This window comes from Silene latifolia, chromosome 7, assembly GCF_048544455.1.
Source record: "Silene latifolia isolate original U9 population chromosome 7, ASM4854445v1, whole genome shotgun sequence".
In the NCBI taxonomy this organism is placed as follows: domain Eukaryota; kingdom Viridiplantae; phylum Streptophyta; class Magnoliopsida; order Caryophyllales; family Caryophyllaceae; genus Silene; species Silene latifolia.
Genome location: NC_133532.1, coordinates 98,866,871 through 98,880,169, shown reverse-complemented (window position 1 = coordinate 98,880,169; position 13,299 = coordinate 98,866,871). Strand labels below are relative to the sequence as shown.

The 13,299-nt window shown below is 31.5% G+C and overlaps 1 protein-coding gene across 4 annotated transcripts; it reads left to right on the top strand.

Annotated features, from left to right (window-relative positions):
• Positions 1-1,695: 1,695 nt before the first annotated feature.
• On the top strand, positions 1,696-5,705 carry LOC141592388 (uncharacterized). 4 transcript variants are annotated; one of them, XM_074413024.1, is made up of 9 exons: positions 1,696-2,024; positions 2,382-2,645; positions 2,735-2,806; positions 2,929-2,967; positions 3,365-3,472; positions 3,580-3,677; positions 4,683-4,794; positions 4,962-5,223; positions 5,427-5,705. In XM_074413024.1, the coding sequence occupies exons 1-8, from the start codon at positions 1,854-1,856 to the stop codon at positions 5,202-5,204; spliced, it is 1,107 nt and encodes a 368-aa protein (XP_074269125.1). In that variant the 5' UTR covers positions 1,696-1,853; the 3' UTR covers positions 5,205-5,223; positions 5,427-5,705. The 4 variants fall into 4 exon arrangements, with proteins under 4 accessions (XP_074269125.1, XP_074269123.1, XP_074269124.1 ...); XM_074413022.1 differs by having other exon boundaries at positions 4,683-4,821; XM_074413023.1 differs by lacking the exon at positions 5,427-5,705 and having other exon boundaries at positions 4,962-5,421.
• Positions 5,706-13,299: the final 7,594 nt, after the last annotated feature.

The window sequence follows — 13,299 nt, the reverse complement described above, 5'->3', positions numbered from 1 at the left end:
TGCACCGATCTGATCACCGTCTCAGGTATCTCATCATGGTCAGGCGTATTAGAAACACAGAAACCAAGATCGTCAAACTCAGTTTCCCCAACTTGAGTCCCTAAATCATCCAGACTCAAAGAATCAGGGACACAAGTTGTAGGAGGAGGTGAATAAGGAGGAGGTGACTCAACATGGTTATGATTAAGTGAGTAAGGGACTGATTTTTCATCATCAACTTCATCATTTGATGAACAAAACGATACCATTGAAGAACACATTGCAAGCACTCATTGGAACAGTTTGCATGTGGATTTTTCATTATCAACAAAGATGAAGATTTGGATAGTAATGAATGATAAAAAGAGATATGTGAAAGTTTAATCGTATTTTGATAGTTTTTGGAGCAGATCTGAAAGGTTTTGAGAGAAGAGAGTTAAAGGCGGCATTTAGAGAGGGAGACGATGAAGGGAGATTAGGGTTAATGCGGAAGGATATGGAAACAATAGAGAGAGGAGAGTAAATAATGAGGGGGTAGTTGAGGGGATGAGTAAATGAAGAGACCTTGGGATATTTTTGAACGGTTATGGGGGTATATGAGGCGGGCCTCAGTTTTTTTGGAGGGAGTAATTAGTGGGTTGGATTGGGTTAGGGAAAATATTAGTGGGTTGGATTGGGTTAGGGTGGGTTTTGATGGAAAATTAGAGTGGGCCAACAATGGCATTTTGTGTAAATATTGAGTTTTGATTAGGATAAAATGGGGATATAATTTGCCAAATAAGGAAAATGGTAGTGTGAAGTTGTATGGATGAAAATGGTATAGTGTTAGTGTGGAGTTTGAATGGAAGGAGTATAAGTATATACTTCGTATGTGTGTATATATATATATATATATATATATATATATATATATATATATATATATATATATATATATATATATATATATATATATATGCTCCCAGATCGCCACCATTCAGTTCCAACTATGTCTTATATTCTGTGCATTGGAACCTAACTAGGAGCAAATGGTAATGTTTACTACCCCAAATTTCCAATAAATGTTTAAGATTATCGATTTTTGCCACCCAAAATCCTTAAGTATGGACTTTAACATAAGTATAAAACAATAAGAAGAAAATCCATTACCCTAAAATTTTATTTCTAGATAGATTCGTCCCTATTTTTATGTGATGATAATTTGAATCCGTTTTTAAAACAATTCTCAAAAATAAAGTATTTGTCGTTTTGGGTCGGCTTTGAAAATATTTGTCAAAATGGTGTCCACCTAGGCTCGGGTTTTAAAAACCTAAATACGGAATAAGCACGCCATTACCAATGGCGTATTTTATGATAGAACCACGTCATTAGCATTGACGTATCTTTACAGTAGTTTTTTTTTCTCCAACTGACAGACTCCCATTAACTTTTAAAAAAAAAAAATGTATACGTAGACTTGCCAATGGGAGTGGGGTGTTACCTTCCAAAACCCGCCATTCTAATGACGTGTTTGCTTTAGTCAATTTTATAGAAGGCTTTTTTTCCTATTTTTTATAAACACGCCATTAGTAATGGCATGTTTGTTCCGTGTTTCAAGTTTTTAAAATCCGAGCCTTTATAAACACTATTTTAACAAATATTTTTAAAACTGACCAAAACGATAAATACTTTATTTGTGAGGCGGTGGTTTGGAGGGGTAATATATAATAAAGTTGTAAATCTGTTGAAGATAACTCCCTCCTCAATTGATTGGGGAGTCCCGAGTCCCAGTGAGTGTGGGTGTTGGACTGTTGGGTAAGGTGTTGCAGGATTTGCACACACATTGAGGGCCGCCCCATTTCTCCATTTTCCTGAAATTAAAGTAATTAAATAAAATGGGGGCAGACCCAATCAACAACACTAACATTCATCACGTTCATGGAATTCCCAACAACAACTCCCCACTTATTCTGGGGCTTCAACCTTCAGCCCTGGTCGACCACGTTGCTAAAGTTGATTGGTCTTTACTCTATCAACTTCCTGGTGAAAGGGGTGGTTCCATTCCGGTATTTACATTTTTGAGACCTTTCATTTCTTGTCATTTTGCTGTTTTTGTCTTACATTTTCATGCTCAATTTATACTTAAATGGATGCTATTGTATATACGGAGTGTTGGGTATAACTTAGCTGCCTAATTGGATTCACTAAAGGGTATTTTTAATCAAAGACAAACAAATGATTGAGACGGAGTGATTACTCTGTAGTAAATAATCTTCAATCAAGTGCCAATTCTATCTGGTCTTCTTTCATTCTTTCATACCCGCATACAGTCAATGATTTTGACACTGCAAGCATGATTCCGCTACAATTTTTCAATTGCGCTGATGTTTTCCGTCTTGTTTGCCATGCTGCAATCGTGTTAGGTTGCATGGGAGGATGTAAAACACATACTTAGTGAGGTTGGAACCCATATATCTACATCTAAAGAGGACTTGTCTCCAATAAAGACTCTTGGTGGAGGCAGTGTTGCAAATACAATTCGGGGCTTGTCCGCATGTTTTGGCATATCTTCTGGTCTTGTTGGTGCTTGTGGTGATGATCCACAAGGGAAGTTATTCATAGATAACATGAATTCTAAAGGTGTCGATCTTTCAAGAATGAGAACTAAAAAGGGAGACACAGCCCAGGTCAGCTTCTTACGTTTTCACATAATCAATCGTCTACCCACAACTCATTCATCTTTATGGCCAGTGATTGATAATAATCTTTAATGCAGTGTGTCTGCTTAGTTGATCACGTTGGAAACCGCACAATGCGACCGTGCCTTGCACAAGCAGTTAGACTTAAGGTGCATTTTTATATTCCTCATTTGCTGAGCTTCTGAAGCTAATCCGCAGTTTTGCTCTCTTTGTTCCATCTTTTTCATGCAAAATCAAATGTTCAGAAGCTAACTTGCTTTTGGTGCTTCAGGCTGAAGAGTTGGTGGAAGACAACTTCAGGGGCTCCAAGGTGTAGTTTTTTTTTTTGTTGTTGACTTGTGTTTTACTGTGAGCTGATATTACATCTATTTTTAGCTAATATTTCCAGTTTCAGTGAAACCAAAGGCTCACTAATCATAATGTCTAACTAAGCTGACCAGTTGAATTTATTGTGAAGTAATAGATGCAATTTTTTTGTTGTATGTGTGCTCGAAAGGCAGCCTTTATTAACCAAGGATTAAGTCTATGTACATCTGAGTCCTTCATATCCTGTCATTTTATGGAACCCTTGACGCAGGGTAATGTTGTTTTTGTAGTGTGTTTTATCTGCGAACATTTTTGTTGTAAAAGTATTGCCCGTGTTCTGTTAATTAGGTAACGCTTAAACATGGAGGGATGGCATATGATTTCTGTTATTGATTTTTCAGTGGCTTGTGATGAGGTTTGCAGCAATCAATTTGGAACTCATTCACGCTGCTGTTAGAATAGCGAAACGAGATGGGCTTCTTGTATCCTTAGATTTAGCCAGTTTTGAGGTATAGTTTTACTCACTATATTATTTCCCCTACCTTCTTTTGCTCTTTCACCTTGATATCTGCTCATTGAGTTTAAAGTAAAAACATTTATGTTTTAATTTTGACAGATGATTAGAAGCAATAAATCTGCGCTGGTAGAACTGCTTGAGTCTGGTGATATTGACCTTTGTTTTGCCAATGAAGACGAAGCCATGGAGGTGGTGAGGTAACTAACATTACTTTTCTGGTAAATTAAGTGGCTAGCTAGCCATCAAATGTACAAGTATCAGAGTGCCAGGCTATTGAGAGTTCACAGACATCTCTCTTTTTCTCCTCGTTGCTTCCTGTTTGAAATTGTTTTTTTTCCTTCTTTCTTTCAAACTAGAGCAGACGCGTTCGTTCTGATATCCGGTTATAGATCAGCTTCATAAACAATATATAGACAATACTGCCCTTCCCTAGGTCTCATCTTGTAGTCTGTGTTTACTGTGGCACTTTTTGTATGGATTTACCTGACATTCAAGTGTGGACCCAATTCTACGCCTAATTACCGTGATTTAACATCGTTGTCTTTAGTAATCGAAGTGAGGAGCATATAATACCTAGGAATTAACATTAGTGAACTGTGAACCCATATACTCCGTAGTACTTTTGTACAGTGTAATGTACTCATTACTTACGAAGTACAATTGATCAACATCCTGGTTAATGTTTGGCTAGGCAGTCGCTTTTTATGACAGAAGTTCTTCAAAGCTGCTGATCAAGTTGATTATCGTGTCTAGTTTTAGTCATGTTCATGTAAATGCGGGGTTACTTTTGAGACAATATAGCTACACCTACCTTTGATTTTAATTGATTTTCTTTAGTGGTTGATTCGATAACATGGTCACCAACTCACAAAAGAGGGTTTGTTAATGCTTAAAAGTTAAAACTATAACAACAGCGGTCACTTCAGTTTTTCAGTGCCTCTTGACACAAGTGAGTGAGGGGTTGGTTGTATAGAGCTTTACCATATGCTTAAAAAAAAGAGACTTGTTTTTTTAGATGATTCAAATTGGAAATTGCATCATGAAATGCATAGACTCCCCTGCTACTTCACTGTACAAGAAACGGAGAGTTTAGTTAGACATTTGCTTTCTTAAATTGCTATAATTTAAATCCAAACGAGAGTAAGTCTAGTTAGTCATTCTGTTGATGCTTATTCACTAAAAAATTATCTGCATTTGTGTAGGGGAAGACATGACACTAGTCCTGAAGATGCTCTTGATTATCTAGCCACACACTGCCAGTGGGCTGTGGTGACCCTTGGACCCAAAGGCTGCATCGCAAAACATGGCAAGGAGGTCTGTTGGGTCTACCCACATGGAATGGTGCATCATATTTGTCATGCTTTGTTTCAAACATATTCATACTCATATTTTATGCCAACAAATTTCCTGCTCATTTCAAAATATTTCTGAAATCCTTTCCTGGCTATCATTTTGAACCCAGTTTTATATAATACTTACAGACAGTGAAGCTTCCGGCCATAGGTGAAGCACAACCATGCGATGCCACTGGAGCCGGTGATCTCTTTGCAAGTGGGTTCATATATGGTCTAATAGAGGGGTTGAGTCTCGAGGATTGCTGCAAAGTGGGAACCTGTAGTGGTGGGTCTGTTATCCGTTCACTCGGGGGTGATGTCACCCCCGAAAACCTTCAATGGATGTATAAGCAGTTGCAGAACAAGGATCTCTCGGTTCCTCAATTCTGAGTATGGTACTGCTATTTAGGTATGTGCCTTGAATACTTAAAAGGAGAAGATCCGAAAAATGTAACTTAAAATTGGTTGAGGAAATAAGATCTTCTAGTTTTAGGTCTGAATTAGTGAAATTTGGGCATTTTTGAGGTCTAGTTTTGCCAGCCTATGTAGCTCTAAACTCTAAAAAGCGTCTATTTCATTTTCTAAGAGACATTTATGTTCCGTTCTATTCAGAATGTCATCTAGTGCTGGATCCTTGATGAACATGTTTGAAGATGAGCCGAGGTTAAATGTAGGCTGACCATGTTCTCATCCTTTCTGCCCTAAGCCTACTGATTGCACAACCATGGTTGCCACCCTTGCCCGATTCGCTATCAATACGCCCTTGCCGGATCACAATTTGCTTTTATAAAGTGTGTTATATGTATTTTTAGTAAGTGACAAGATAGATTTCGCTCTCAACAATTTGCGATTCATAGGGTACCCGATTAATCCAGTAAACATTTGCGAGACTGCACAACACCTTCATTTTATTTATTTCCTCTACTAGAACGGGCCTCGTTAAGCATGGAAAATACCAGATTTTACTTTAACATTCATCCACTAAAAATCCTCAGTTCACTGGTTGACCAAAAAATCAAAATTTGTGAATTGTTTATTCCTTTGAATTTTTTATTTCATTTCGAATTAAGGAAATTTATTTGGTGGGTGGAGGATAATGAAGATGTAATAGGCTATATGAAGGTGGTGGTTACTAGGGCTGAGCAAAAAAAAAGCCGATTCGAATTTTAAAACCGAATCCGAACCGAAAATCGTTTAAAGGTGACCGGAAATTTGGCTTTTTTCCGGATTCGGTATCTGAACCGTATTTTTTATTGTTGAATCGGAGTAGATACGGATCTCATTAAATCAAAACCGGTGCCCGGTTTTCAAACCGGTTTAATAAAAGTTAAAATTTTCAAAAAAAAAAGAAAAAAGAAAAATACCTGCAAGTGGACTCCAAAGTCCAAACCAAATACGCGTAAACACTCCAAACCCTTTTCATTTTTCATTCAATCAAACCCTAAAACAAATACGCAGCCTTTCCTCTTCTCCTCTTCCAAATCAAAATAACTCCAGATCCACCATCAATTCATGAAATTTTCGAGCTCTTAACTACTAAGGTTTGTATATTCATCCTTTTATACATCATATTTGATCTTTCTGTCTTTTTGTTCATTAATTCACCGGAATACGATGCATCGATGCCATCGCATTTTTGTTCATTGTTTCCGTCTCATTGTTTTTTCTGTCTTTGCTATTCTTACTCATTTTTATTTCTGTCTAGCTATTGTTTAGCTACTGCTTTATTATCGTCTAATGCTTCAAATTTTGTTGTAGATGTCATCAAGTTTTGATGAGAATGACGATAATGAAAGGTTGATCAATTTGGATGACAGTTAGGTTTTTAAAAACAAGATAGGGGCTTTAAGAGAAGTACAAGCACTTTGTGTTCTTATGAAACCTAGAGCAAAACCTGGTCTTTGATTATCCTTTCAGGATTCGGTTTCAATTCTTAAAAACCTAAGGTTTACCTGGATTAATTGCCGGATTCGGTGCAAGAAAATGATAACTTTTAAAACCGGTTAACCGCTCCGAATTGCAAAACCGGTGCGGATAACCGCTTTTGCTCAGCCCTAGTGGTTACCGTTGCTGTTGCCGAGATGCAGGGCCGGAACCAAGGGTGAGCTACTTGGGCTAAAGCCCAAGTAGTTTCCGTAGGGGTGGGGGAATATATGGTAGAGAATCAGTGGTTGCTTTGTAGTCGGGTGGTTTTGTTGTTGGTTTTCAGTTTTTCACACAACTAGTATTGGTGCCCGGCTTCGCTCAGGCTATCTCTACTTACCATTAATTTTTTTTCATTAAATAAAATACTTAAAGTTGCATAACCCATAAATTTATCATTAATATTCTATGCATATCCTAAAATTACGATGAAATAAATTTTGAAAAAAATTCACTACTCCCGCTATTAATATTTTACTCTTATAAATGAAACAATAGTAATAACATTTCACTACTTGCCCGTAATCATTGTTACTTTCACTACTCCCGCCGTAATTATTGTTACTGTCACTAACGTCGCATTAATATTGATAATTTCACTACTCCCTCCGTAATTCTTGTTACTTTCACTATTGCCGCATTAATATTGATTATTTCACTACTCCCGTTGTCGTTTCAACCACTTTCATTAATCTCGCTGATAATATTGTTATTTTTGCTATTCAAATGAGTGATTACTATCATATCACTATATCCAAATGTTACTACAACTCTTTTCTTTACTGACGAAATTATTTTTACTACTTAGGCATGCAATTTTAAGAGGATAATATATTTATATAAATATATTACATATATGCATTAAATCAAATCGAAAGTATTATGCAATATTATATATTATGAAATCTAACTTGAATTATTTATAACCTACTTATATTATATTTTTGTATGTTAAATAATTAACAATTCTATACATCTAATAAACTAACTATAAAGTTTAACTAGTATTGGTGCCCGGCTTCGCCCGGGCTACCTCTACCTACCATTAAATTTTTTTTTTCATTAAATTAAAGTGTTTAAAGTTGCATAACTCATAAATTTATCATTAATATATTTTTCTATAACATATCCTAAAATTACAATGAAATAAATTTTGAGACAAATTCACTACTTCCGCTATTAATATTTCACTCTTACTAATGACACATAGTAATAACATTTTACTACTTGGCCATTATCATTGGTTACTTTCACTACTCCCGCCGTAATTATTGTTACCGTCACTACTGTTGCATTAACATTGATAATTTCACTACTCCTGCCGTAATTATTGTTACTTTCACTATTTCCGCATTAATATTGATTATTTCACTACTCCTGTTGTTGTTTCTACCCCTCTCACTAATCTCCTTGATAATATTGTTAATTTTACTATTCAAATGAGTAAATTACTATCATATAACTATATCCAATAATGTTACTACAATTCTTTTATTTACTGACGAAATTACTTTTATTACTTAGGCATGCAATTTTAAGAGGGTTATATATTTATATAAATATATTGCATATATGCATTAAATCAAATTGAAAAAATTATGCAATTTATATATTATGGAATCTAACTTGAATTATTTATAACCTACTTATTATATTTTTGTATGTTAAATAATTTAAATATATATATAAATCTAATAAACTATAAAGTTTAATAAAATTTCATAGATTTTAAATTTAATATATAATTTTATGATGATAATAATTAATACCATAAATGTGCATGTTTATGCTACTTAATTATTTTATTTTAAGGAAATTGACCATCTTTTAGTCTTCTATAAATATTTAGGAAAATTACTAAACATCTTCTTTCCTTTAGTCTCCTTGAAATTGACCATCTTAATTAATTATTTTATTTTAAGGAAATTGACCATCTTAATTAATTATTTTATTTTATGGAAATTAACCATGTTTAGGAAAATTATCAAGCTTTTATATAATTTAATTTTAACCCAAACTATGTAATATTTGCATTGAGATCCCTCATTCGGGTCCATCACACGGTGCTAGTGATTTAAAACTATATAGTATAATTAATTTGTATAACTTTCTTTAATTACATTGAAGTCCCTTGGTTTCTGGAATTAATATATAGTATTGATAAAATTGCATAGATTTTAAATTTAATATATAATTTTATGATGATAATAATAATTAATACCATAAGTGTGCATGTTTATACTAATTAATTATTTTATTTTATAGAAATTGTCCATCTTCTAGTCTTCTATAAATATTTAGGAAAATTACCAAGCATCTTCTTTCTTTTAGTCTCCTTGAAATTGACAATCTTAATTAATTTTTTTTAAAGAAATTGACCATCTTAATTAATTATTTTTTTTAAGGAAATTGACCATGTTTTAGTCTCGTACAAATGTCTAGGAAAATTACCAAGCTTCTATATAATTTAATTTTAACCAAAACTATATAATATTTGCATTGAGATCCCTTAATCGGGTCCATCACACGGTGCTAGTGATTTAAGACTATATAGTATAATTAATTTGTATAACTTTCTTTAATTACATTAAAGTCCCTTGGTTTCTGGATTTAATATATAGTATTGATTACCCCCAGGTTCAATTCTCCTTTTTTTTCCCCATTTTTCCACACTACTACTTCTATATACACATATACTCGTATAAAATACGGAGTATCAAGTAATTAATCCTTGCCAATTGTTCACCAATCACCATAGTGAATATTTTTTTTCCCATTGTTTCGACGCAACTTTTCTTATATAACTTAGTAGTATCCCGCGTTCGCGCGGCCTGTTTTAAAATTTAATTATTATAATTGAAGAAAAATAACATAATTTATATATGACCTTTAATATTTTTACTTATAAATAAAAATAAATTAATCTTTCTCAAATTTAATTTTTTTAGGTTCATTTTCAATATTTTAAAATAAAATACATACAATTTTAATTAAAACTAATAAGTGATAATTTATTATGTTGATCAACGTTTTATAAATTATTTTGTGACTAATCAAATATCATATTAATTAAAATAAAATTTATTCGAATAATGCAACAATCAACATTAAGTTCTCAAATTATATCATTTCACAATACGTTAGGTTCCAAATCAATCAATATTTCTTCAAAATGATGTGAACAAAATTTTATGTAATTTTTATTTTTTTTATGCATAGCGTGTGATATTTATGTATCAAATATATAGAGTTCAAACTCAACTTATTCAAATGTTTTGATTGTGTTTTGCATCTGTTATGTGTCAAACATATCTATAAAAATTGCACCTTTTGTATTTTTAAACAATTATATATAAATGATGTTTAAGAGTTTACCTATAAATAAAATAGGTTAAACTTTCTCAAATAATTTTTTTTGAGGTTTAACTTCAAAGTATTTAAAATATAACATATAAAACATTTAACTAAAAGTAATATTTATCTAGTCATAATCAATATTTATATTTGACGTGTACCTATTTTAATTGAAGATATTAAAGAAAAATGTAACATTTGTTTCTACTTTTTTATTTCTTATAATACTATATTATTTAATAATCATTACTTTTGTTTTGATTATTCAAATGCATTCGTGATCACTGTGTACATACATACTCGTACACATACTCGTTATCACACTATTTAAACCTATCAAAATCTCATATATATTCAATTTCTCACAATATAATTTTTTTCATTCTCACATAAAAACTTACCTCTTAGTAGTTTTCTTTAAAATATGTTTTTAAGAAATACAATGACTCTTCCAAATATATTTTTCTTAGGATTTAATGGTCTAAGTTTTATAACTTTATCAAAATGTCCTTTTACGTAAGCATAAAATATTATGGGACACTCACTTTAATCATCTCTACAAATCAAAATATTTCAATAAATATAATGAAAATTATACTCAATTTGAAGCATTTTTCGCAATAAACGTAATTATTTACATTTTAGGATTTTTATCAAAATAATTTTTTAATAAATTTAGAATCAAATCACCATAATTATTTAATGTAATTTTATAATAAAATTTATTAAGCTGTAATTAATATTTTGCTGAGATTTATACATCATTTATTATGTTTATATTTAATGTTCAGTATAATTAATGCTTGTATTTAAAGCTTGGTTTGTTGGAAAATGTGTCCTCAACAATAGTCCGATCACATGATTTAATATCATAATTAAATCTCATATAAAGAATACATAAGGGATGATTCAATTATATAGTCAATTGATCAACATTAATCGGTAACGATTGGCTTGCTAGAGTTTGACGTTATCGTCGAGGGACGGTGGTGATCGGGCTGATCCCTTAAGGTCACACCTAAAGGATGATGCCCTTATCTGTAAAGTTGATTAATTGTATGACGATACAAGTTAATCAATTCCTTAAAATTGAACAATTCATTTGTGAGAGAGAATATATTTATTTTATTGTAATGAGATTAAATAAGATTTATTTTAGTAATAAAAATGTTTTATTACTAAAATTGTTTATTGTTTGAGAAACAATAGAGATAAGAATGAATGGTTAATTATAATTACAAGATGTTGTGAATTATAATTATATGACCCATTTTATTTATGTGATCAAGTATCACTAGTCAATTTTTGTATGTAATTTAATTAATTTATAAAATGATATTTATGTGATAAATAAGCATTAAATTAATTAATAACATGTAATATACTACACGTGACATATTGTGTGACAAATGACAAATTGACAAAATAAAATGGTAGTCCATTTTATGTAAGTGGACCTAAATGGAGGTTATAGTGGAGTGTGGATGATATTATTTTATGTGATAAGATTAATATAATCATGCCTACAATAGTAGCCTTACACACCTACATTATGGAGAAGAGTAAAAGAAAAAAGTAGATGCCAAATTTTGGCATTATGCCCTTGAACCCCACGGTTGCCATGCTCTTATTTAAAGAGAATTTGTTCTCTTCTTTACTTCTTAATCATTCATTCTATTCACATGCAAATACTTCTTCTCTTTCATAATTCATTTTTCTCAAAAACTAGAGAAATCATGATCCAAATTGTTCAATCACATTACTAATATTATTAGTGTAATATATGAGTATTAGTAATCAATTTTAAGGTAGACTACTAAACAAATATCTAGCAAATATTATTTAGTAGAGATAAGGGATAATCTTGGGTGCAATCAAGAGGAGTGGCTTCTATACTTGGAGTCTTTGGAGGATCATCCTAATACTCATCATAGCTCAAGAACAAGTAAAGGTAGGAGACCTTACTTGTGCCCACAAAACCGAAATTAACAATGTAAGGGACATTGTTTTCTTATAAATCTCTTATTTTGTTATGCATGCACTAGATCTAAAGAACAAATAATTAAGATGTTAATTAGTTCACTATTATAGGAGTCTAATAATAGGTAAATAAACCAAACAAGTGGTATCAGAGCATAGGATGTTGCATGGATAATCGGTTATTGTTTTTCCGAGTTAAAATGTTAACATATAAAACTAAAAATTTGTGATTTATATGAGTAAGCCACGAAATTATTATGCATGTTATATATTCTGGTCCTAACATATTTTTAGGTCATTTTTATGATTTATGGAAATTTATAGCTCATTATAATGACTTTTAGTGAAATAATTACATTTTCATGATTAAAATGAACTTTTATTCACTAAAATAAGTTAACCTTCACTACGGCCGTGGTTTTTTTAGTATGACCTCACATGAATATTTTATGTATTGCATGTAAAATATCATATTAATATGATTAATATTTCATGATTTATGAATTTTTAGTGTAAAAATGGCATAAATGGAGGTTAAAATGACTAAAAATGGTTAAACTTACTCTCTGACCTTGAAAATTTTATATGACCTCACATGCATATTTTAAAAGTTGTGTGTAAAATCTCATATTAATTGGATTAATATTGCATGATTTATGATTTTTATGAGATAAAAATGGATTAAAAGAGGTAAAACGGTTAAAAATAGTTAAACGTCGGATTAGGCCATGAAACTTTAATATGTTGTCACATGAATGATTTACAGAGTGTATGTAAATTTAGAGATTAAATTATCTCATTTATCATGATTTATGAATTTTTAGAGTAAAAATGGCATAAATAGTGACTATTTTAGCATAAATAGCTAAAACAAATTGCATGGCATGAGAAAATTATTTTAAGTTGCATAAATATCCCAATTATCATATCTAAAGTTGTAAAATTAATGGGAGTAATTTTTGGATACTTTAGATATTTTATGAGATAAAACCGATAAAATGCAACTATATTTTCTCAAAATTAATTCGAAAATTTTAACAATGATTTTTGACATTATGAGTGTCATGGAAATATTCCAGAATGTTCAAAAATTTAAAATTTAAATTTTGAAATTATTTTAATTTAATTTGGATTTATTTCATAAATGTTATGATTTTAAGGTAAAAAAATGAGCATAAAATTAAATCAAGTTGAATTATTGTCAAAAATTGAGTGATGACTAATTTTT

Excerpts from the sequence above, each read along its gene's own strand:
- LOC141592388 (XM_074413022.1), top strand. The coding sequence starts at position 1,854 with ATGGGGGCAGACCCAATCAACAACACTAACATTCATCACGTTCATGGA. Across the intron at positions 2,025-2,381 it reads AAAGGGGTGGTTCCATTCCG|GTTGCATGGGAGGATGTAAA; the intron begins GTATTTACATTT and ends CAATCGTGTTAG. Across the intron at positions 2,807-2,928 it reads CACAAGCAGTTAGACTTAAG|GCTGAAGAGTTGGTGGAAGA; the intron begins GTGCATTTTTAT and ends TTGGTGCTTCAG.